Below are 22321 nucleotides of genomic sequence, written 5' to 3'. Positions count from 1 at the left end.
CGCCACCAGGCGTGCCAAATACATACACACATGTATTTAAATCTTTCATTCTGGGTATCATATGATCCTATCGCGCCTCCACCCTCACTTCTTACCCAACCCCTCAAGCACCCTCCTAGCCCCCTCAACAATCAACCCATGCTCAACCGCATGAATTCTCTCCTCCAACGCATCCAGACTCTCCCCTTCCCTCAACTCCACCTCCTGCGTAACAATCGCATCCCCAGCATCCACCTCGGCAATAACCTCATGTATCATAACGCCCGTCCGCTCCAGCCCTTCCTCCTTACCCGCCTTCCACGCGCGATCAATCGCATGCGCACCCGCGAACTCGCCCGGTAGAGCGGGGTGCAGGTTTATTATCTTGATGCCGGCGGCCGCGATGGGCGAGAGGAAGGACGGGGTGACGATGTGCATCCAGCCGGCGCAGACGATGAGGTCGGGACGCGGGTGTTGGCCTTCGAGAATGATTTTCGCTAGTTCCGCGTCGTATTCTTCGCGGGCGGTGTCGAGCGCGTTGGGATGCTTGTCTTTGTAGGACTTGAGGTTGTGGTAGGTTGTTGGGATTGAGGCTTTGGCGGCGCGTTCGAGACCGTAGGCTTTTATGCGGCTGGTATGAATTGTTAGTTTAATTGTACAATAAGCCTGAAGTCGAGGCGGAAGTACTTGGATATAACGTGGGTTATGCGCGTGTTGGGCAGAGCGCCGGATGCGCATGCGTCGATGAGGGCTTGGAGGTTTGACCCGTTGCCTGAGATCAGGACGGTGAGGTTGTATTGGCGGTCTGGCATCCTGTATTTGGGCTGATCGAAGACGAAATGTGAAGATTCAGTACGAGTATCACTGCGCTGCGTCGAGGCGATTCAGCGCAAGGTTCGCGTTCCAAAATTTGGGCGTGGGGTAGCTCTGCCCCGCGCGGAGATTAAGTCGCAATCGCCGGTCTAGTGAGAATGGACGTGCTATTGGGTATACTACCTAAACTATGATCATGAACCAGACCTTTGGACAGGGCTTCAGGGCAGCCGACAATGAAGATGCGCTGATCATGCCCGATCGCTTCTGCGCTTACTCAAACACCCTGACGAGCAGAGCTATGACCTTCACGACCGCATCCTCTTTGAGCTGGCCACTGATACTTCATCCATGTCTTCCCAATCGTCATCCTCGTCATCATCAACGACAGTCGCCCTCTTCCGCTTGCTTCTCGCGCCGACTGCGGGCATGGACGCTTCATCGGCCACGAGACTCTGGCGCTTCTCCAGCCCTTCAAGGCGCTCTTCAAACTCCTCCTGCTGTGAGTCGACTGCCGACTCCAGCTTCTCTACACGTTCAGCGACATCTTCCATCTGCTCTAGCGCGTCTGCATTCTGGCTGTAGATACGGTGTTTCAGCGCCAACCGCCAGAAGTAGTATCTCCGATCGTTTTCGTTGCTGGACTTTGCTTTTCTTGTGATTCGCGCCCGGTTCCGATTGTTTGGTGGGATGGTCGACAACAAGTGGAGCTCGATCATCCTGTAAAATTGTCTGCTCACAATCTTGGTTTCCACCCGAAGTGCTTCAAGGTCTTTACCGTTGCCAAGGATCTGGTCCCGCGGAATTGACGAGTCCTTCCTTAGGGATTCAGGAGACAGATTGGAAGCAATTGACAGTTCCTGGAAGGCGGGCAATGTACGAAGATAGGTGATGTCGCTGTAATCCCGCATGGCATCGAAAGCTTCGCTCGGATCTTCAACTGGTATCTCGAAGATGAAGGGCTTGCTCGCTAACTCCTGGAAGATGGTGTCGTACAAGCGGCTTCCGAGCGATTGACCTTGGTATGGGGGGATAATGAGAAACTGGGAGATGCGCTCCCTTGATGGCGTCTCGAGGAGGTTGAGCTTATTGGTGAAGAGGAACGTCTCGGGGTCTTGCGTCAAACGAGGTGGCGTGTATTTGCCCGTGCTGCCATCATTGCTGTTGGCGGGTGATGGCAGTTGCTTTGTGGCACGAGCGATCTCGAAAGTAGGAAAGACCCAGGCGCGATATGACGTGGAGAAGCCGGCGAATGTGTAAGGAGAAAGTTGTGAATCTGACAAGGGCGTCACGTCGTATAGAAGGTATAGCGTCCATCGGTCGAGCGTCTCTTCGTCATCCAAACCGTCTATTGTCGCGCCCTCGATGAACAGCAGTGTCAGGATTCTCATATTCAACCAGATGCGCCTAGCATCGGGATCCGTCATGGAGGCCTTCCATATCTCGTACTGTTTGCCGTATAGGCTGAAGGTCTTCATGCACTCGCCCGGTGGTTTCCAGTCTGAAGACGCAGCACCGGCAGCATCGTCGATCGACTCGGGGAGGTACTCGCGAAACAGCTCTGGTGATAGATCGATCTGATTCAGGTCTGGGGAGATTTTCTTGAGGTCGAGTTCCTGGTCGAATGAGATCTTCAGATTCGGCTTGAGGTCGTTTGCGCGGAAGTCCAGCTCGATGCTGGGGTTCTTGTACCCCGCGATGGTCTCGTTCTCTTCGATGACGGTGTATGTGTAGCTGGGGTGGAAGGAGTCGTCGTAGATGCGTTCGGGGCCGTCGGCGTTGGAGGTGCGGTAGAGGTTGATGTGGAAGCACTCATTTGAGTTGGTGACCCCTACACGATGTTAGCAAAGTTACGCCGACGCTGCTCTTGCTACACCTTCGCGCAGCTCCCATGGCGCAACTTACAATCATCCAGATCGAGCTCCATGACGACGGCGTTTGTGCAATAGCGTGTAATATGGAATGTGCGCTTGACTGACGCGGAGTATCTTCGCGACGTGGGTGGGGCGGTGGCAGTCGCGTGTAGCAACTAGATGATGGACGAGCAGCGCGCAAAGTGAAGGGAGCAGCTAGCGCGACGGGAGACGCGTTTTAGCGCAGCCCTACGTCGTCGCTCCCGCCCCTGCTCCCAAGCCTCAAGAAAGTTGCGCTATACGACCAACTTGTCCACATCAGCCTCACAACACGCCAGCCCTCACCGCCAACACCACCACCACCCCGACTACCCTGCGACGGCCGACTCCTCGCGGCATGGACAGCGTCGATTGAACGTCTTACCACCCTTTTCCCTTTTCTGTGTACCGGGCGCATCTTTTCTTCGTAAATCCGCTTAGGGGACGACTCTACACACGCTGCAATCATGTGGGACGGCCTGTTTATGCTGCTCGCCTTGAGCACGGTTATGGGTATTGCGTGCGTCTCTGGTCTCTACAATGTACAGGAGCGAATTCTAACATGCACAGCTCCTTCCTGGCCGGCATCCTCCCGCTCTCCTTTAACCTCTCCACCCGCCAATTGCGCATCATCACCCTCCTCGGCACTGGTGTGCTAGTCGGCACCTCCCTGATTGTTATCATACCCGAAGGCATCGAGACCATGTACAGCGCTGGAAGCAAGGCGCATGCGCACAGTGCGCGGAGTGTTCAACCTACCATCCCCTCGGTCGTGAGCCTGCAAAAAGAGATACCTCACCCACCCAAGTTCCCAACTTGGAAGAGAGCAGATGATGTCGCCACGAACTCGCTCACTGGAGGAGCGGTCAAGGCGCCGGGCGCCGTCGACATGACTAGCGACAAAGCTGCCATCGATATGCAGTTGAAGAAGATCAAGGACAGCAAGGAGAAGGAGAAGCCTGCGGAGGATGCTCACCCGCAAAAAGGTGGAGACGACGACTCGACCGAAGGCCACAAAGAGGGACACACTCGCGTGCACGCACCGGAAGACGACGAACCAGCCCATGGGCATGCTGAAGCTGGCCACGAAGACGGGCCCAGCCCACATGCATACATCGGCGTTGCACTGATACTAGGTTACATTCTCATGTTCCTGGTCGAACATCTGCCAGAAGCCCTGGCTTCCGCGAAACCAAAGTACCAGCCAATGCACATTTCGTTATCAAACCTGGCACGTGGGCCGCACAACTCATCTTCATTGAGTCTCAACGGCATGGGCATGCAGAGCGCTGCAGTGACGCCTCTCGCAACGCCTGGTCTGCCGCCTCCACCTACAAAGAAGACACCAGCAGCCACGATCGGTCTCATCGTGCACGCATGCGCCGACGGAATCGCGCTAGGTGCCTCTTCTACAGCCGAGTCCACATCTCTGTCGCTCGTCATCTTCTTCGCCATCATGCTGCACAAGGCCCCTGCAGCATTTGGTCTCACTTCTGTTCTTCTCAAACAAGGGCTTTCAAAACGAAAGGCGCGGACACATCTCGCTTTCTTCAGTTTAGCAGCGCCAGCAGGCGCTTTGGCTACTTGGACCATCGTACACATGTTCGGACGCAACCACCTGGGTGGTGATGAAGGCTTAACATGGGCGACTGGCTGGGTATTGTGCTTCTCTGGTGGAACATTTTTGTAAGTCCACAGATCCGCCCTACCGCTTTCTGATTTACTAACCTGACGCAGGTATGTCGCCATGCACTCCATGTCTGAAGCCACAGCCTCTCAACACCCGCACGAAGACCCCACCGCGAACGGTTACATGGACGCATATCCCGGTAACAGCAACATGTCCAAGGGCGACATAAGTATCGTCATGATTGGCATGCTACTCCCGCTTATCACGCAAATAGGACACGCACACTCACACGGCCATTAGAAGGAGAAGGACATGGGTTGCATATTGTGGCGTTCCACACAGGCTGGTTTCGCACCAAGCTATCTTACTTGTTTTAGAGCGATGTTGTCAAATTAGTTTTATGTACCGTTCTGGAATGATACCAAATCTTGATAACACCATATCCTATGCACTTGATAGTCGGGTTCTAGTCTGGCATGCGCTTGATTTAAAATGCTCATGTAGCCTCCATATCACCATCGCCATGCTCATGCACCCGCTGCCCCGCCTTTGCACCAACCACCCTGTTCTTGACCCTCTCAGGCTCGTCGGCCCCACCCCGCCCTCCTGTAATTCACCAGTGGCCGTCTCGAGACTTTACAAGCAAGTGTTTCTCTTGTTCAATCTAGTCTTGACGAACTGCTCCCCTTTCCACGCAGCTTCTGCTATGACGAATCGTCAGTCGTAGCAAGCAAGTTCGAGAAGGTGCTGTATGAGATGGACGTAGTTACACCAAGGACAGAAATCGTTTCGAGGGCGAAGATGTATTGTTGGATGTAGAAGCGTTGGGAATGCTGTGTTTGGCCGTCATCTGTGAGGATCGTGCGCCGCTATAGCGCGATAGGTGAGTTGTGCTAGCGATATTCATGATGCGGGTCAAGGTCCATGGAGGTCGAAAGGAGCCCGGGATGCAGGATCTTTTGTAGCGATGGCGTCGATACTGATGATGAAGCGAGCTCGTGGTATTCTTGGTAGCGAAATCAGAGACGTAGGAAATCGGAAAGTCTTGTTTGGGCGAGAGGTCGGTGTCGTTGTCAGGACCCGGGGCGTTGAGAAATCTCGTGCTCAGGCCTAGCAATTCAAGGCCAATGCCTTGCGCTCTCTTTTTTCTTGTCTTTACTTTCGCAAGTCCATCGCGACACCCTTCCTTTTCACACGAAGTCGATCATCTTCTTCACCAAGGCATAGCCTCCGCTCCGAAATCCACCCTTTGCGCAGCATATCTCCTATCCTGCCACGTCTCTTCCTCCTCGTCCTCCAATTCCTGTCCAACACCCCACCTCTTCTTAACCTTCTTAACAGCAAACCTCCCAATACCCCAAACCGTCGCCGCGAAAATCGTGCCCGCAATGCCCGTCGGCGCCAACACGAACCCCGCCCCACTAACCACTGTGCCGAAAGCTCCAGCACCTATCGTCGCAACCAGTGACCCGATCGCAACGTATTTCGCATATCGGACGAGTTTCCAGAACGCGAATATCACGCCGGAGCGCAGGACGCGGAGGAGTGCGCGCGTGCGGCGTGAGGATACGGCGTTGGGCGCGGTCTTGGGGTCGTAGAGGTAGCGTAGATTGCGCCGTGTTGAGGCGAGTGCGGAGCGGGATCGCGCATCTATTTCCTGTTCGTGGGCGTCCGTGGAAGACATTTTGGGGCTGGTTGCGATTGGTGGTGGCAGCTGTTGTGGTACGAGATGGAGTTTGGGAAGGAAGTTTGCAAAGAGCGATGACGTCATTGGGCATTAAGATCGAAGCGCCAGATCTTAGGACATGGTGATTCGGACAACAATGTGATTTTGTAAAACTTGTACATGTAGGTTACTTGGCTCTTGCATGAGCATCCTGAGGTCAGAGACCACTCGCTCATAGACTTCGATCTCGATACCATCCCATCATGTCTTCCTCTCGCGCCCGTCACCTACTTCCGTTTCTCCATCTTGACTTCCTTCATCTTCGCTTCCATCTTCACTTTCTCAATTTTGACCCTTGGTTCCGCTTTAATTTCCATCTCCTCGTCTTTCACTCCCATGTCTACCTCGACCAAGTCCAACCCGCCATGAAGCTCCAGTCTCTCCCTCTTGCCTTCCTCCACACGCCCAAACTCCTCCTCCTCCACGTCCTGTAGCCTCTCTCTCTCCAGCTCCTGTTCTTCCTGCAGAGTGCGCCTACCCACCGGGTGAGCGCTGTGATTAGACGTACTCAACTCCAGTAAAGACCAAGCGAACCTCCGTCCAGTCACTGGATCTAGGATAGCAGCACGGAAGGCCACACCAGTCATCTCATGTACCAGGCGCGGCTTTTGGCCGTCTGGTTTGTGTATTTCCGTTTCAATGAAGTGGTCGATGTCCTCCTGCACAATTCTTTCGGCCAGGTGTTTGTGCTCATCAGCTGCGATGATATTTAGTCGTATATCTGAGTCGGGGTCGTCCCAGCAGCGTACGGTGATCTTCATATGGCGAGTGTAGGGAGCTAGCGCGAAAAGAGCAGAGGCGTAGATCCATTTATGTCTTTGCATTTGGTTGCCGTTTTGGTCGAAGAGCGGTTCCGGCTGGATGTCATCTTCTCGTTCCCATCCTGATGGCTCGTCGGCGTAGGTGATAGCGCATAGATTGATGACAGGCTGATAAGCTGCATCGGTTATAACGCGTATGGCTAGGTAGAGGGGCATTGGTGCGCCAGGGAGTGCTTGAGCGCTTGTTGACATAGTGGAGAATGGGTGATGGGTACAGGTGCAGGTGTTGTTACAACTACCGAAGAACTACACATATCGAGACTGAAATAGTCCATGGGCCCTGATAGCGTCATGTGTTCGGGCCATGAGTCTCTCGTTTTCCTTCACTACTGCTCATGATATCATTTGCCCCCTTCTGTCCCTCCGCACGGTCCGCTGTTCCCAGGCTATCCATTAAAATACCCTTGTTGAACGTCTTCCTTCTTCCCCGCTCTCACATGTTGGGTGTCCTTGTCGCATTGCTGAAGCTCTTTGGACGCTTTCTACGCGTGGTCCCCCCCCAGTCAAATCATACTATTCTCGTGCCGACATCGAATGGCACAAGAGCAGGTGACATTCTTCCAAACGATCTCAACGTTGCATCCGCTTCAATCTTTCTTCAGCAGCCCTAGCACGCCGCTCTCTTTCCATCCTAGCTCTTGCTTCTGGCGTTAGCCCCCTCATCTCTTCCTCTCTCAAGTCTGCTCCAGTCTTGACAGGTAGTGCACCCAACGACTTGCCCTTGCCCAACCTCTGCTCCTTTTTCCTGATTTCCTCGGCCTCACTCTCTTTCCGCACACGTTCGGTCTCAGCCTTCCGTCGATCAGCTTCAGCCTTACTCTCAGCAGCCTTCTCGGTCTTCTCTTGAGCGTCTCGCTTGTCGGCCTCGGCTTTGGTGATGGCTGCAGGTATACCGGCCTTCTCCCAATCCCAAGCAGACTCTCCGAGTTCTGAGCGTGCGACGCGAAATGCGTCACGAGCTGCACGGTCACCAGTCAGCGTGAAAGGAGTTCGCGCTTCATCATTCATCACAGTCGGATCGGCCCCGGCCTTCGTGATGAGCGCGAGGATGATAGGAGCAGAATTCAGGGATGCAGCAAGATGTAGTGGTGTCGGTGTGTGATGGTTGGTCGGGAGAAACTGGAAGTTTGGTGAAACTTCATTCGTCTTGAGGTAGTTTAGAAGCGCGGGAACTTTAGAACGCTTGATTATCGGTATAACCTGGGACGTGTGTAATGTCGCTGCCTCTTCTTCCTTCGTCAACCTTTTGGGCTTGGGTTTCGCTGGAGCGGGCGCGGTGGCTGCAGCTTCCTTCTGAGGACTGTTAAGAGCAGCAAGCGCTGCTTCATCAATGGTACTCTGCTTTACTCGAGTAAGCTCAACAAATGCACGCATCAGCTCTTTCTGAGTCGCTCGCCGTGTACTGAAGGGAAAGCCTCTGTTGCGTGGGTCATTGTGACGGAGAATCTGTCCTTCATACGGACCAAACAGAGTTCTCCGGTTCGTCGCGCCGGTCGCGCGAACAAAGATCAATTCTGCAGTATCGATCAAACTTTTCCAGCTAGAGAGTAGCTCGCGGACTTCGGCGATGAGTGCGGTCTCGTTATAGCGACGAATTGATGAACCGGCCGAGTGTGCGTTGCCTTTTGCGTTATCGTTCGCTGATTGCGAGCCTCCCTGTTTCCGTCGTGTAGTGTATCTGTGGAAGGTCTTATGCGCAATTACAGTTGCCGAACGCTCATCGAATCCTGTGTGGTTCTTCCCTGTCTTTGGTGAAAGCGCCACTATCATTGCAGCGAAATGACCACCGCCTATCATACAGAGAAAAAAATGCGGCCCAATGTATGTGCCTGGTAGTGGGACACCACCCTCATTCGCCTTGATCTTGGGAGGCTGCTTTGGGGCTAGCTGCTTTGCGCGTATAGTGTCCAGGATATGTGACTCGTCCTCCTGCTCCGCATTCGAGAAGATCGCGCGATAGACGCCCAGCGACATATTTTCGGGTATCGAGGGTGACGAGAACCATATCAGCGGAGGCTTGCCGGAACCTCTCTGCTTCTTCCTTGAGGCAAATTCCTCGAATTCCGGATCCGAAATCTTGGCCTGCTTCTTCAAAAGTGCGCTTAATGTCGAGTCCTTTGCCTTCGCCCCTTCTTCATCTTCATCATCGTCGGATTCCGATGACTCAGACCCTGATATGCTCTCGTCCAGATCTCCGATGAGCTTCTCGAACTCGGCCTCGCCTACAGGCTTGGCGCCTTTTATCTTTTGCTTCAGGTTGTATCCATGGAGGTCGGATCGGACATGAGCGCGCTGGTCTGCAAGGGATGCGAAGCTGAGCCCACAGAGGTTGCACGACGTGGCCTTTGCCGGGCTGCTGCTCTCGTCTTCGGCGGTATCGGGAGAGTCGCTCGCCGCTACAGGTGTTGGGATCGGTATCTCTTCTAATGGCTGCTCAGGCTGGTCCTTGAGAGTGAGTGTGGCTAACAGCTCTTCGGGAAGATCAAACACTGCGGATGTTAGTTCCGTGTGGACTAGGGGAGCAGGTATCTTACCATAGAGAGGGCGCTGCAATAGATGGTCTCCTTTTTGGGCCATTGTAAATTGTCGAGAGTGTTGATCAGGTGTGGTAGGTGGTATGCGATCGTGAGCAGAAGATTCGGAGGGGCGCGTTGTAGGTTGAACATGACGTACATCGCGGCCTTAAATATACGCGAGTCATCGGGCGCCCAACACGCTAATCCCTCACCAGCGCGTTCAGCCCTTCACCACCCACCAATCCTGCAAACGAATTTCACGCGTCAATCACCAGAAATCACGACCAGGACATGAAGACTAAGCTAAAGCGCCTTTGTTTTCGCAGCGTCGCGCACACAAATTAGATTACGTATACTCCGCATCCGCTACCTGCACAAACACCCATCCTGGCTCTACGTAGTCCAGCAATTGCAGAGGATCCGGCCCCTCAACATGAGCGGGAATTGATACGAAGTCTATGTTACGCTCGACAAAGCACTGGTGTAGCTTTGCAAAATCTGGCGGAAAGTGACCCAAGAAAGGTGGCCAGTCTACTACAACAACTCTCTTCAGAGACAGCTTCGGAGAAGCCATCTCAGCGAAATGGCGCAGCATCTCTGTCGGGCCCTCCCACCCCTTTGAACCCCAGTGTTCTTGCCAGTCAATCTCAAAGCTCACCTCTTCCAGTGATGGTGGAAGATGATGAACTAGTTTCGCAACGAAATCGGAAGTACAATTAATCGGCTCGTCGTCGTGTGTGATCAAGCCCATATCCAACGAGCGAAGATTTGTCATATTCGAAGCCAGGCGTGCTATCTGCAGCACGTGCCCCTGACAAAGCATTTGTTGGTCGCCCCGGATGGAGAGACGCTCAAGCGTTGCGCGATTGTGTATGAACGCTCCCGCAAGCTCGCTAAACTTGGTCAAGAGGCTTGGAGAGTATATGCCGCGTTGATCTGCCAAGGAGAAGACCCGAAGTCAGCGTATGCCTCAATCGGAGTTCGTACAGTCCTGTTATTACCATTATTGATGTCTTGTTCGTAGGAGAAACTCTTCAAATTCCCGCAAGCTTCGGTGAAGTACCTCAGCGTCGGCACCTCCACAACGGATCGCTTCAGCGTGATTTCCTGGACTTGAGAAGATGCGGGATCTAGCACAGTCTGAATCGGAACGTCTTGGTCCCAAGCCGGGCGTTTGTCGTCCTGATCGAGGAGCACTAGGTCCGAAGCGGTAAAATCGTGGAGTGAAGGAAGGAGGAAAATGTATGCTATGGCTTCTAACGACAGCGGACCGTGTATGTTGATGCTCCTCAGGTGTATGAAACGATTTGAATGGTTCGCTATGGTCGTGAACCAGTATTTATCATCTGGCCAGAAGGCTTTGTCTGCGACGACGAGTGTATCGACATTCGGGGTGAACATCAGAAGTACCTCGAGAAGCTCGTCATCCCGTCGTGTGCCGGTAGCATTGGACATTAATCTGTCCCTCCCTGATAGCCCCAGAATCCTAAGGCATATGAGGAAGACAGCTTGATTTTCCTCAGTGTCGTCATGCTCGTCGAAACCGTGCTTCCACGTGAGGTTTCGGACTCGATTCCCAAGCTCTGGATTTGCACATAGCGTACGTAGTAGTGGCCAAGGACGTCGTACGAAAAGGGTTCTGTATAAATGATCGAGCGAAAGCGTGTACATCCGACGGCTGGTCAGACTAAGGTGACATATATCCTTAGCGTTCTGGTTTGGAATGCGCTCGATGATACTCATAATCAACTCGTTGGGCAGAGCATTGAAGGGACATGACGATGGTGCAGGGATCGACATGGTGGCTACCGAATCATCTGGGTGGCTAGAAGGTAGCATGCGTGGACGGGCACTGCCGCAGATGGGTTATACAAGCGGCTTTGAATTCAGATGCATCATGCAAGAATTATATTCACTCAGTTTCAAAGTAGGACTGTCGTTAGATATGTTGGCAGAGCACACGAGCTTCCCCGCGTTGGGACGCTAATGCTTTCGAAGGTTAGCGGCTGTTAGACCGGTCAAGCACGTGTTGACAATAACGGCGAATCATCTGCTAACATTACACCGACATACAAGCGACTCAAACTCCAAAAAATGCTCTTACAAGTATCTTAGCTGCCTGCAGCAGTCGTACAAGGATGCAGTTTTGCCAATCTTCATGCTGTCGTGGGCTGGAGTCCCTAAAGGCAATGAGCCGCAAAAGCGTCTGTTTTGTGTACCCAGAGCCAATCAGACTCTACATCTTCTTTGATAGCCAGCGGCTCCTGTCCCTCGATATCTTCGTAGACTACATCGAATTGCATTCCTGAACGTTCATATACCCGCTTCAGATGCTTAACCTCGTCCGGGAGGGGAAACCAGCCTGCCAGTGCAGGCCAGGCGATATAGATCTGTTTCAATCCGGACGTCGAAGAAGCAGCGGCTTCGATCAGACGTGACAAGATGCCGATGAGGAAGTGTAGCTTGGGTTCTTGGTCTAGCTCATAAGTCCACTGAAGCCGCAGAGATTCAAGAGTGTCTGGAAATGTTTTGACAATCTTTCTCGCTATAGGATGTAAGTCTTCAGAGTGTGGGGACTCCGATTGACTGAATGTTTCAATGTTGCAAGGACCAATATCCAGAGTACGGAGTCTCGGGAGTGTAGGTCCGGTAACATGATAACATAGTGATGACAGCTCCGTTTCCGTCACCACCGAATCCACTCGTAGACGTAGGTTCTCGAGAAAGATATTTGGACCCCATCCGACATTTCCGATCCATGAGAAAATAGCTGGCGGTATCCCAGGACGCCATTTCATTTCATGGGTGACGTGCTCGTAGATAAAAGTCTTGAGTTTGTTAAGCTTTTCGAGACTGATCATTACCGAAGGGAAGTGAAAGTCTGATTCTCTTATAATGAAACATTCGAGAGATGAGCCATTAGCCAGCCACCGATCAACGTGGGCTTCGCCGGCATCGTCCCAGGGGAAAGTTCTGCCAGGCTCTCGACGCATATCGACGATCTGAGTAAGCTCCAAGGTTTGTATGGAGGGCAAAGTCAGAAGCGGTACAATACTTTCTAAGCGTAGAGGACCCAGTAGGGTGATTGATCGAATATTCCCAAAGTGAGCTGGATTGGCAGCCAAAGTCTTGAACCAGTAACAGTGGTCATCCCACTGCCATACATCGTGTACGGTGATCTTTTCAACTTTAGGCGTGAAGAACAAGAAGAACTCCAGGTACCACCAATGTACTTCGTGATCAGAAGAAAAGCCTATGAAGCGGGTTGGTAGGTCTGTAGAAAGATCTGTGGTGTCCAAGATGGCCCCAGAGCTTCTGAGCTTGTTGGCAACGGCATATCTGTCGCCTAGAGGCAGACAGCGGCGTCTGCATGGTCGGCTCCAATAATCCTGATACCACACCACCTCTTTGACATAGTTTGTGAGTTCATGACAGTGGGCTGAATGAGACAGCGTTATGGTACGCAGGAATTGCTCCGGGGCGCAACCTGGAAATCTTCGATATAGCCGGTCTAGTGTGAGGCGATGAAATCGCCAACTCGTCGCATTCAGAGCGCGTAATGTCAAGTAATCATCTGCATCCAGCTCATCTAGGATGAGAAGGATCAATTCGTCGGGAAGTGCAGGTGCGCCCAAATTCAGGCGCGGTGCTAGTGCAGGAAGGTCCATCGTTGCGATATGTATGGCAGATCCGTTGGGCGAAGGTCTAGACAGGTTTGCATGTTACCGCCAGCGTAGTATGCATGCGAAATCGCTGCTAAGACGATGGGAGGTACCTAGGTAGATGACAGCGGGATGGTGGCGCTGAGATGGCGCGCACGAGCCGCCTCCCCTCCGGTTCCGCGGACAGCGGCTTGATCTGCAGGGGCCCCGAGGTCACGCTATCTAGGCATTCAAAGCTTCAATGCTCCTTCACAACGCACTGGTAAGCAGCTGGCCGCCTCCTGGCGAGCTCTTCAAAAGCACTGGAAACATACACGCACACGTAGATGGTGGCCAGCTTCGACATCACCAGGGCGACCTCGGGACCCTTCATTTCCCGGAGACGCGCCACATGGCGACTTTACGCATCGATCTCAGTGCCAAGCAAGGCGTACATACGCCCATGTCGTACAAACTATTACCTTTGCAGCATCTTACCGTACCTAGGTAAGCTCTCAATGCCGGAGCCCGATGCACTTCATTGCCCGGATCTTTGGATGAACAACATCTATCACCCGCCCATACAGACTCTTTCATCGGCAGGATCCTCCAGACGGGCAGAACCTCACGAAATTTTCGCTCACAAGTACAGCCCGTTTCGCACCATCTTTGTCTCAACGCATTTGTTGTACAGTTCCCGCACCTTCCTATAACGTGTGGTCCTTCGCCACCATCAGATGCATGCATACGCAAGCTGGAAGCCTCTGGCATGCAAACTACTCATCAAATGCTGGTCCGAATAACCCTGATAGAATCTGGATATGCGATATTAATGATGAAAGCCTGTGGCTGCAAGCGTGTTCTACACTAAGTATGCACCCGCATGAACAAGTGCACTTATGCCGGGCTCGCATGTTTTGGTGTAACCGCATGCTAAGTATAAAGAGTCATGGCATCTCGCAATTGCCGTCTACGAGGTACTGACTTAATTTTCAACCAAACTTTTACCTCGCCATGCGGTTTCTATTTGCATTTCTGCTCTCGGTTGGAAGCAGCGCAGCACAAGCTCCTCGAACCGATGCGTTAGCCAAACACGGGCTTGATCAACTATGGCTTGATGTGGCCAAACACCCCGATAGCTACACCAGGAACTGTACCTCAAGTACAGCCGCTCGGCGCCGTGAATGGTATGCTCATGCAAACCTCAAGGAGGATGCCACTCACACCCCACAGGTCTAAGCTGAAGCGTTCGGAGAAATTGAACTACATCGAAGCTGTTCACTGTATGGGAAAGACGAAGGCGAGAACTCCAGCTGCTGTTGCCTCTGGAGCGATAAGTCGTTACGATGACTTTGTGGTCACCCATATCCTGCTGACACAGTACACGCATGGAAACGTATACTTTATCAAACCCTAATACGTCTCATCAGAACGACTGACATTGACAAGGGCAACTTCTTGTCGTGGCACCGCTACTTTATGTGGGCATGGGAGCAGACTCTGCGTAATGAGTGCGGGTACAAGGGCTATCTTCCATATTACAACTGGGCGTTGTGGGCTGATAACCCCGCCGCATCCCCTCTCCTCGATGGAAGCGACACCAGTATCTCTGGAGATGGGGTATATGTTCCCGGTCGTAATGCCAGCTGTGTACCTAACCCAAACCGATGCTTCGTGGAAGTTCCACCCGGCAATGGAGGTGGTTGTGTTGCCTCTGGGCCCTTCAAAGAGTAGGTCGTCGTTCATCAGATGCCTTAATCATGTCCGCAATACTAATGGCAATCTAGCTGGAAGATGCACATCGGACCAGTATCCTCTCTCGACACCACCGTACCGCCAAACCCATCTCCGGATGGTCTAGGCTACAACCCTAGATGCATCAGACGCGACATCAATACACGCTCATCATCCGAAACCACCGACGCTGATGTCGCCGAACTAATCACAGCCAGCGCCAACATCTCCGCTTTCCAAGACACGCTTCAAAACCCTTCTCCTGGAAAACTTCGCGTTCACCTTGGTGGCCATCAGACAATCGCTGGTGACGCCGGCTCAGACTTCTACAACTCGCCGTCCGACCCATACTTTTGGCATCATCACACCCAGATTGACCGAACTTGGTGGATCTGGCAGAACCAGAATTTGGAAGATAGGCGATTCACCATTGCTGGAACGCTTACGTTTCTGAATACCCCGCCGACGAGGAATGCGACGCTGGATGATGTTATGACATTCGGCGATTATTTGGGCTTTCCGAATATGACGATAAGAGAGGCTTCTAGTACGCTTGCTGGGCCTTTTTGCTATATCTATGAGTAGAGAGGTGATACAGCCGGAACCGTCAGTTCAGTACATGTATTCATCTAGATAGCTTGCCTAATTTCTTCGACATCCCCGTCAAACCTTCGCATCTCTTTTTCGCCAAGGTCGACCTGTTTTAAATCTGATCGGTGACCGCAATGCCCATAATATCGATGTCTCACCGGCATATAGTACGAATGATGTGTCGTAATCTCGCCACGCAGAATGCTTGTGGCACCGTAAGCGTTCGCCCCGCATAAGCCTACCATGCCTGAAGATGTAATCTGCTGCATCGTCAATCATAAGTCAACTGGCGATGCGTCCAATTGCGCCAGTACGATTAGCGTTTCATTGAAATAAGATCGACACTTGGCATAGTCGAGATACGGGCCATAGAATGAGTGACAGGCTAAGTGGAGAGCAGGAGATCGAAAATATATGTACAACGTCATTCAAATGTCTACCACGTCTCTTGGCGATATCTACCACCCTTTTCCATACTCACGAGATAATTCTCCGCGCCCTCCCTATCCATATTCCCGTGTTCTTGGAAAGCTTCGACGAGCGCTTCGCGCACTGCCTGGGGCATCTTGCCCGATGACCCGCAAATGTATAGGATGCCGGACTTATGGAAGAGGTGAGAGAAAACGAGGGAGGATTGCTGCCGAATGAGATCTTGGACGTAAACCTTTTGACGCTGTCATATCGTTAGCGTAGACTTGAACAGGGTGGAGCTGGGCACTGACCTGGTCTCGGGAGAACGCCGCGAAAACTTCTAGGGGCACTCCAGAGGATTGAAGCTGCGCCCACTCGTCCTTGAAGAAGTAGTCTGATTCAGCGTTACGACAGCCGAAAAAGAGAAGATCCTTTACACTTCCGTCATCTTGCTGCGCGTGGCCGTTTTGTAGCTTCTTATGCTCCTCGCGCCATAGTATACGTTGGTATATCAGAGAACGCATGGGAGCTACACCTGTGCCTGGTCCAATCATCACGACCGGTCTATCGATTTCCTCTCTTCCTACACCCAGTCCGCCTCGCGAAAGAGTGACTGTGATCTCCTGTCCTGGAGTGAGTGAAGCAATATATCGCGTAGCAACACCCTGCCTGAGTCTTTTAATGACAGTCTTGTACTTTACAATCGCGATCAAGAGCTCAATCTTTGTGCTATTCTCCGCCTCTGCGTCAGGATTCATTGCGCTTGCGATGCTGAACTGGCGACCACGCAATGCAGGGATAATGCTGCAAACGCGCTGCGAGGGTATTTTGACAGACTCAAACTCCTGTAATACCTCTAGTATGCTGCGGCGCGGGCGTGTAGTGTAGTCGTAGAGCTCGTCAAGATACTGGGGGTCGGTAAACTCAAGTAATCTTGCCTTGTGAAACTCGTCGTTCGTGTAGTGCGCGAGCTGGGCGAAAAACGACCTTCGTGGTATGGCCATGATATCGAGATGGTTAGTCAACAGCTGCCGTAGGGTCATCAGACTACCTGGCTCCAGATTCCGGACCGGCAGGGTGGTGTCTGGGGGCGTTGAAGGCGACGAAGGTGTGAAGCGAAGGGGTATATCAGCCTCGGAAGTCCAGCCCATACACTCAATGAACTGCGATACATCCGAAGGGAAGTTCTTGGGGTATATTGTGAGTACATCGCCTGGACCATAGGGATGTGTCTCTGGTATCTCGAACTTGATATGCCGTACATCCTGCCAATGATTTGTTGGAGTGACTCTCTCATTGCTTGCGATCTTCGCAGTCAGTCCGCCACCTATCTTCAGGAGATCTAATGGGGGAACATCCGTCGCATCGCCATTCGATACAGGTGCATTATTGGTGTTCGATGAAGATGTTGTATCATCGACGGCAGGCGCAAGCAGCCATTTCGGGTCTAGTAGAACATCGTCCGGTATCGGCTCGACACCATCAGCGAGAGGGTAAGAGTCAAGGAGATGTTGGCGCAGTTTCGTCGACCATGGTAGGAAAGATCCGTCGATACTTTGGAATAGTCAGATATGCGCCGTAATTGCAATGATGGCACAAGTTTTGCTGCATACGCAGTTTGACAGGCAACATGAGACGATGCATCAGGAAATGGAAAAGAAACCCGCAGACGCGATAATCGTGTTGACATACCCCTCTGGATGTTGCTCGTCCGACTCTCCGCGATCGCAGACTGGCTGCGCTCCTAGTTGGATGAGCCGATTGTAGAGCTTGCGATGCGCCCAGTTGTACTTTGGATAGGAAGTATCACCAAGACCAAAGGATGCAAATCTCATCTGTTGCAGGCATCCTGGTCGCAGCCGAGCACTTCGGATGGCTTTCCAAAACGTCTGGCTATTGGGTGGCAGGTCACCCTGGCCCGTAGTGGAAATGGCGATGAGAACGACATCGTGTTGCAGCAGTTGTCTCTACCGACAGTCAACCATCGCTCCTTGCACGCGACACCGCCACTGACATACAAGAGTGATGGCGTTGAGCTCAGCGACTTCCGTGTGGAATCTCAGTCGCTCAGCGACCCTTCCCATCTCCTCAGCCACATCCTGCGCGTTCCCTGTTTCCGAGCCGTAGACGACCAGTGCGCGGCGCGCTTGCAGTGCACCTGCCATGGCGGTAAATCAGCAATCAGATTGCGGTGAGGCAGGCTAGCCGGGACAGGACTCGAGGAATGGGAAAATTGAATGGCAGGGCCCCCGGATCCAGTGCATGAAGAAGCGGTGCACTAGCGGACACGTCAACGGCAGGCGGGTCTTTTTCATGCTTCTAGCGGCAGTGGGCGGTGGGGCGGAGGTGAAGCTGGAGCGCCATGCAGCCAAGTTCGAGGTCGACTGTGGCGCTAGGGCGAGCTGTGGCGTCGCGCTTAGCTAAGCAGCGATGCGCATCGCGTGCAGGCACTGCAGTCGCACCAGAGCATGCACACATGTGCGTGCAACGGGTGAGAGAGAGCGACTGTTCTCGCTGCTTGTGCTGGGGCGAACCCGTCCATGCGCTCAGCGGCCGCCTAGTCGCCGTTTCCCCTATCCATGCACTCCTGGTCGCTGCTCTCAGGCAAGTGGGCCCTCGACTGTGCGCAGGGGCCGCTTCCGTTACCGGATGCGGCCAAGCCCCATGGCTGCGCTCTTCAAAATAATCTGCCTGGTCGAGGCCTGCCCTCTCTCTCCCCCATCAAGTCAACAACAGAGACCAACCACGCACCCCATCAACCCAATCCTCTCTCAACCTTCCCCGGGCTCGTAGCTACCCACTCCACACCCCCCTCGTCAACAGTTCCACCAGCAGGCGGTTCGGCAATCCCATCACCCACCAACCACCACTACTGTTCAAGGTTACCTTTACCGGTCTACTAGGACTCCAAGTTTCGTCAACCTAACACACGCCCGGTCTATCACTCGTGTTCGTCAACCACCCAAACTTCAGCAATCATGTCCGCACCTGTCGACAGTGTCACCGCCCAGATGGCCACCACCTCCCTCAACGACAACAACGCTCCCACCGCCACGGAGAGCACTGGCGCTCAACAGCCCACCGCAGCCGAGGACGAGGCTGTGCGTGCGAGCGCCGCTGAGGGCAGGCGACTTTACATTGGAAACCTCGCGTACGCGACCACCGAGGGGGAGTTGAAGGAATTCTTCAAGGACTACCTGGTGTAGGTGGACCCTGTTTCTCCGCATGACGCAACACGCCCAAGCTAACACGTGGTGCAGCGAGTCCACGACCATCCCCACCAACCCACGCACCTCGCGCCCCGTCGGCTACGCCTTCGTTGCCCTCTCGACCCCGTCCGAGGCTGAGCGTGCCATCGCCGAGCTCAACGGCAAGGCCATCCTGGACCGCAAGGTCTCCATCCAGCTCGCCCGCACTCCCGAGGCCCACGCTGAGGGCGCCGGCAGCGGAGCCGAGGGCAACACTGGCGAGGCCCGCCGCCGTACTTCCACCCGTGGACGCGGTCGCGGTCGTGGCCGTGGCGGCCGTGCTGGACGCGGCGGACGCGCTGTAAGTACCTCCGCACCCCACCGCCTGTCTTCACAAGCTAATCAAGTTCTGTACCAGGCCGATGCTGAAGGCGCCGAGCAGGTCGAGCTCTCCAACGAGGCTCCTGCCGACTCCACCCCTACAAATGTACCCGGCCAAGTTGCTCCCCTAACCGAAACTACGAACGAAGCGCTTACCGCAAAGAAGGGCGCCGACAAGTCTGCTCCCCAGGGGCCCCGTGAACGCAAGCAGCGCGGTCCTCCCGAGGACGGTGTTCCCTCCAAGACAAAGGTCATGGTTGCGAACCTGCCGTACGACCTGAAGGAGGACAGGGTAAGTTTGCACATCCCTTTTTTACAGCACGTGCTAACTGGTGAATCAGCTTCTTGAGATCTTCAAGGACTACTCCCCCACCCAGGCCAAGATCGCCCTCCGCCCCATCCCCCGCTTCATGGTCAAGAAGCTCCAGGCCCGCGGTGAGCCCCGCAAGGGCCGTGGTTTCGGTTTCGTTACCCTCGGCTCTGAGGAGCTCCAGCAAAAGGCTTGCTCCGAGATGAACGGCAAGGAAATCGAGGGTCGTGAGATCGCAGTTAAGGTCGCGATCGACTCCCCCGGTAAGGAGGACGACGCCCCCGACGCGGCCGCCGATGGCGAGGCTCCCCTCACCGAGACCGCTGCCGCCAACGAGACCGACAAGGTCGTTGAGAACCCTCCCGCCACCTCTACCCCCGCTGCCACCTCTACTCCCGCCGCCTAGGTAGCGGCTGCTGCTTAGACGCGCGTCATCTTCAGCAAGTCGCGTCAGACATGGCATTGCGCTGTGGATTTGTGTATCGAAGTTTCTGGCCCATCGACATCTACCATTTACCTTGATAGAAAGATATGGGCAAGCGCCTTCAGCATCTTAGTCGTTTTAGGTTATCGGGTTATCCGCAAAAGTGCGAATTCGGAGTCTGTCAGGTGTAATATGGTGGACTATCTCGGGTTCTTTACGGTTACGGAAAACTTATGTTAGCTGGCACGAGAGATGAGATATCACATGAATGAACAAACAAACAAACCTGCCGTCAATACGACGGTTGATGAATGACGTTTTTACTCTGAGAGTCTTGTGTTTCTTTCCTCATGAATGCGATCTGCACCCTCGCAGGACACCCAAGGGTTGTCCCGAAGGCGATGGCAAGGGCAATCGTGATGCGACTTCCCATGTCTTGATTCAGATAATGATGTACTAATGTGCGCTATGTAACAAGGAATCCATGAGCGTCGCATTCGACGTACTACTATTGTGTTCTAAGCTACTTAAGACATGGTAAGAAGTACACTGGAAGTTCTCTAATATCTTGCACGCCTGTTATAACAGCTTTGAACACTCTTCCATAGTATATGATTAAATAGAAACGACCTCAGTGGTGGAATGCATTCTTAATCTTGTTTCCAATTTTCTTGAACCCAGAACCGATTCCCCCCCAAAAGGAATTCCAGCCACGTCGCGTAAGCAACACCTCATCTCTACCTTCGATGCTCACCTTAGCGTCTACTCGAGCCGTCGGCGTAGGCCAGTTGAACTCTGAGAGAGTTGCGCTGGATGGGCCTGAGGGTAGGCTAACTGAAGTGATGGAATGGGTAGGAGTTAGTAGAGGCGATGCTGATTCTGTGATTGTGGTAAATACTGAGGTTAATGCTGTGGTATCTGTTGTGGGTAGTGCTACAGATCGACGCCGGCGACGTTCGTATCCTGATTTAACTGCTGAAGCTATAGATGTCGTCAGAGAGAGTGAAGATGTCAACCTGGTGAAATGACTTACTAGGTGATGGGAAACCAGAAGCAGCTGGTACATTGATGCTTGAGAGCAAAGAGAACTCTACTGTCAAAGAGGTAGGCTTCAGAGACACCTTCGCCGGCTCAGGTGTCTTGGAGTTGCCGATCAAAGTAGCTGTCGCGGACAGTCCACTGTACATGGGCGGAACAGTACACTCGCCATCTGCTCTAACGGGCCCGGCATCGACAGGAACAGGACGACCGTTGTTGTCGATATCAGCCATGATAACGCACCAACTTGTCCCACTGGGTATCGCTGAAGGTTGCGCTTCTTCCCCTGCTGCTACGTACGGATATCCTTGGAAGGTTGGAGGGGGGACGCATTCTCCGCCTGTCCCTGCAGGTCCACCTGCGACGGGTATAGGTGTTCCATCTCGGTTTATGTCAGCGACTGTGACGCACCAGTTTACGTCTGCGGGTACGTTATTCGGAACAGCGATTGCTGTTGTTTTTGCAAATACGACAGTTGTTGCTGTGGTTTTCACGGTGACGGTGCTGCGGCCTGTTACGGTCTGGTCTTGTGCTGGGAAACTTTAGCTTTAACAAGACTTGCGTTGGATTAAGACATACCGAGGAAGCTGACGGCATCATCTTGGGCTGTTGATCGGCTCGCGCTCGCTATTGTGGTCATTGAAGGCTGTGCTGTTACAGTTGTGATGCTCGTCAATGTAACTATCACAGTCACGAGAGATGGGTCGCCGGGAGCTACTACCGAAGGTGTGATGGGCTGCGGAGTTACAGAAGTCGTGCCGGTCACCGTTACGTGTACTGTGTTTGATTCGATTGTCGACGATACAGGAGGTGATGACGTAGGCATGGCACTCGGGATGATTGGCGACCCAGAGCTGAGTGTCTGCGGGGGTGTTGTGGCAATAGACGTAGATGATGCTTGTGAGCTAGCTGGAGCTTCAGCGGGTGGCTTTGGCCGAGGGTTTCCGCAGCTCATATTCTTGATTCTTGACTTTCGAGAGCTTGGATCAACAACACTCCAATCGGCCTTCTGATCCGATGTAGTGTCTTTGAGTAACTCGAACCAGAAAGTAGTGTATTTCCCAAACACAGCACAGCCAACCTCGCTCCAAAACTTCTGGAGCTCGTCTATACCGGCAACTGCAGCGCCGTGTTGCTCGGAATCGGTAAAAGGCCAGCCCATTTCCGCGATCCAAACCGGTCTGTTGCCTGCGCGCTGCTTGACTCCCTCAAGAGAGCCTTGGAAG

General features: G+C 53.3%; 9 protein-coding genes across 9 annotated transcripts; 3 read left to right on the top strand and 6 right to left on the bottom strand.

Annotated features, from left to right (window-relative positions):
- Nucleotides 1–84: 84 nt before the first annotated feature.
- Nucleotides 85–791, bottom strand: J4E92_005292 (uncharacterized protein; the record flags this gene model as incomplete). The annotated part of the gene is made up of 2 exons (XM_051496675.1): nt 85–610; nt 667–791. 2 exons carry the CDS (start codon nt 789–791, stop codon nt 85–87), a joined length of 651 nt encoding a protein of 216 aa, XP_051353395.1.
- A 309-nt stretch (nt 792–1100) lies between these two features.
- J4E92_005291 (uncharacterized protein) lies at nt 1101–2719 on the bottom strand (the record flags this gene model as incomplete). Its single annotated transcript, XM_051496674.1, has 2 exons — nt 1101–2623; nt 2698–2719. The coding sequence occupies 2 exons, from the start codon at nt 2717–2719 to the stop codon at nt 1101–1103; spliced, it is 1545 nt and encodes a 514-aa protein (XP_051353394.1).
- Nucleotides 2720–3151: 432 nt separating this feature from the next.
- J4E92_005290 (uncharacterized protein) lies at nt 3152–4614 on the top strand (the record flags this gene model as incomplete). Its single annotated transcript, XM_051496673.1, has 3 exons — nt 3152–3204; nt 3255–4370; nt 4422–4614. 3 exons carry the CDS (start codon nt 3152–3154, stop codon nt 4612–4614), a joined length of 1362 nt encoding a protein of 453 aa, XP_051353393.1.
- Nucleotides 4615–5504: 890 nt separating this feature from the next.
- On the bottom strand, nt 5505–5998 carry J4E92_005289 (uncharacterized protein; the record flags this gene model as incomplete). The annotated part of the gene is made up of 2 exons (XM_051496672.1): nt 5505–5525; nt 5561–5998. The coding sequence occupies 2 exons, from the start codon at nt 5996–5998 to the stop codon at nt 5505–5507; spliced, it is 459 nt and encodes a 152-aa protein (XP_051353392.1).
- Nucleotides 5999–6267: 269 nt separating this feature from the next.
- On the bottom strand, nt 6268–7115 carry J4E92_005288 (uncharacterized protein; the record flags this gene model as incomplete). The annotated part of the gene is made up of 2 exons (XM_051496671.1): nt 6268–6977; nt 7112–7115. 2 exons carry the CDS (start codon nt 7113–7115, stop codon nt 6268–6270), a joined length of 714 nt encoding a protein of 237 aa, XP_051353391.1.
- A 316-nt stretch (nt 7116–7431) lies between these two features.
- J4E92_005287 (uncharacterized protein) lies at nt 7432–9438 on the bottom strand (the record flags this gene model as incomplete). Its single annotated transcript, XM_051496670.1, has 2 exons — nt 7432–9350; nt 9396–9438. 2 exons carry the CDS (start codon nt 9436–9438, stop codon nt 7432–7434), a joined length of 1962 nt encoding a protein of 653 aa, XP_051353390.1.
- Nucleotides 9439–14303: 4865 nt separating this feature from the next.
- Nucleotides 14304–15337, top strand: J4E92_005286 (uncharacterized protein; the record flags this gene model as incomplete). Its single annotated transcript, XM_051496669.1, has 3 exons — nt 14304–14414; nt 14468–14748; nt 14806–15337. 3 exons carry the CDS (start codon nt 14304–14306, stop codon nt 15335–15337), a joined length of 924 nt encoding a protein of 307 aa, XP_051353389.1.
- Nucleotides 15338–15779: 442 nt separating this feature from the next.
- J4E92_005285 (uncharacterized protein) lies at nt 15780–17919 on the bottom strand (the record flags this gene model as incomplete). Its single annotated transcript, XM_051496668.1, has 4 exons — nt 15780–16016; nt 16066–17308; nt 17447–17721; nt 17773–17919. 4 exons carry the CDS (start codon nt 17917–17919, stop codon nt 15780–15782), a joined length of 1902 nt encoding a protein of 633 aa, XP_051353388.1.
- Nucleotides 17920–18732: 813 nt separating this feature from the next.
- On the top strand, nt 18733–20039 carry J4E92_005284 (uncharacterized protein; the record flags this gene model as incomplete). Its single annotated transcript, XM_051496667.1, has 4 exons — nt 18733–18956; nt 19015–19303; nt 19361–19615; nt 19665–20039. The coding sequence occupies 4 exons, from the start codon at nt 18733–18735 to the stop codon at nt 20037–20039; spliced, it is 1143 nt and encodes a 380-aa protein (XP_051353387.1).
- Nucleotides 20040–22321: the final 2282 nt, after the last annotated feature.

This window comes from Alternaria infectoria (genome assembly GCF_024043175.1).
Source record: "Alternaria infectoria strain BMP 0036 chromosome Unknown scaffold_7, whole genome shotgun sequence".
NCBI lineage: Eukaryota > Fungi > Ascomycota > Dothideomycetes > Pleosporales > Pleosporaceae > Alternaria > Alternaria infectoria.
The sequence above is the reverse complement of the archived record's forward strand: the minus strand, read 5'-3'. Positions and strand labels throughout refer to the sequence as shown.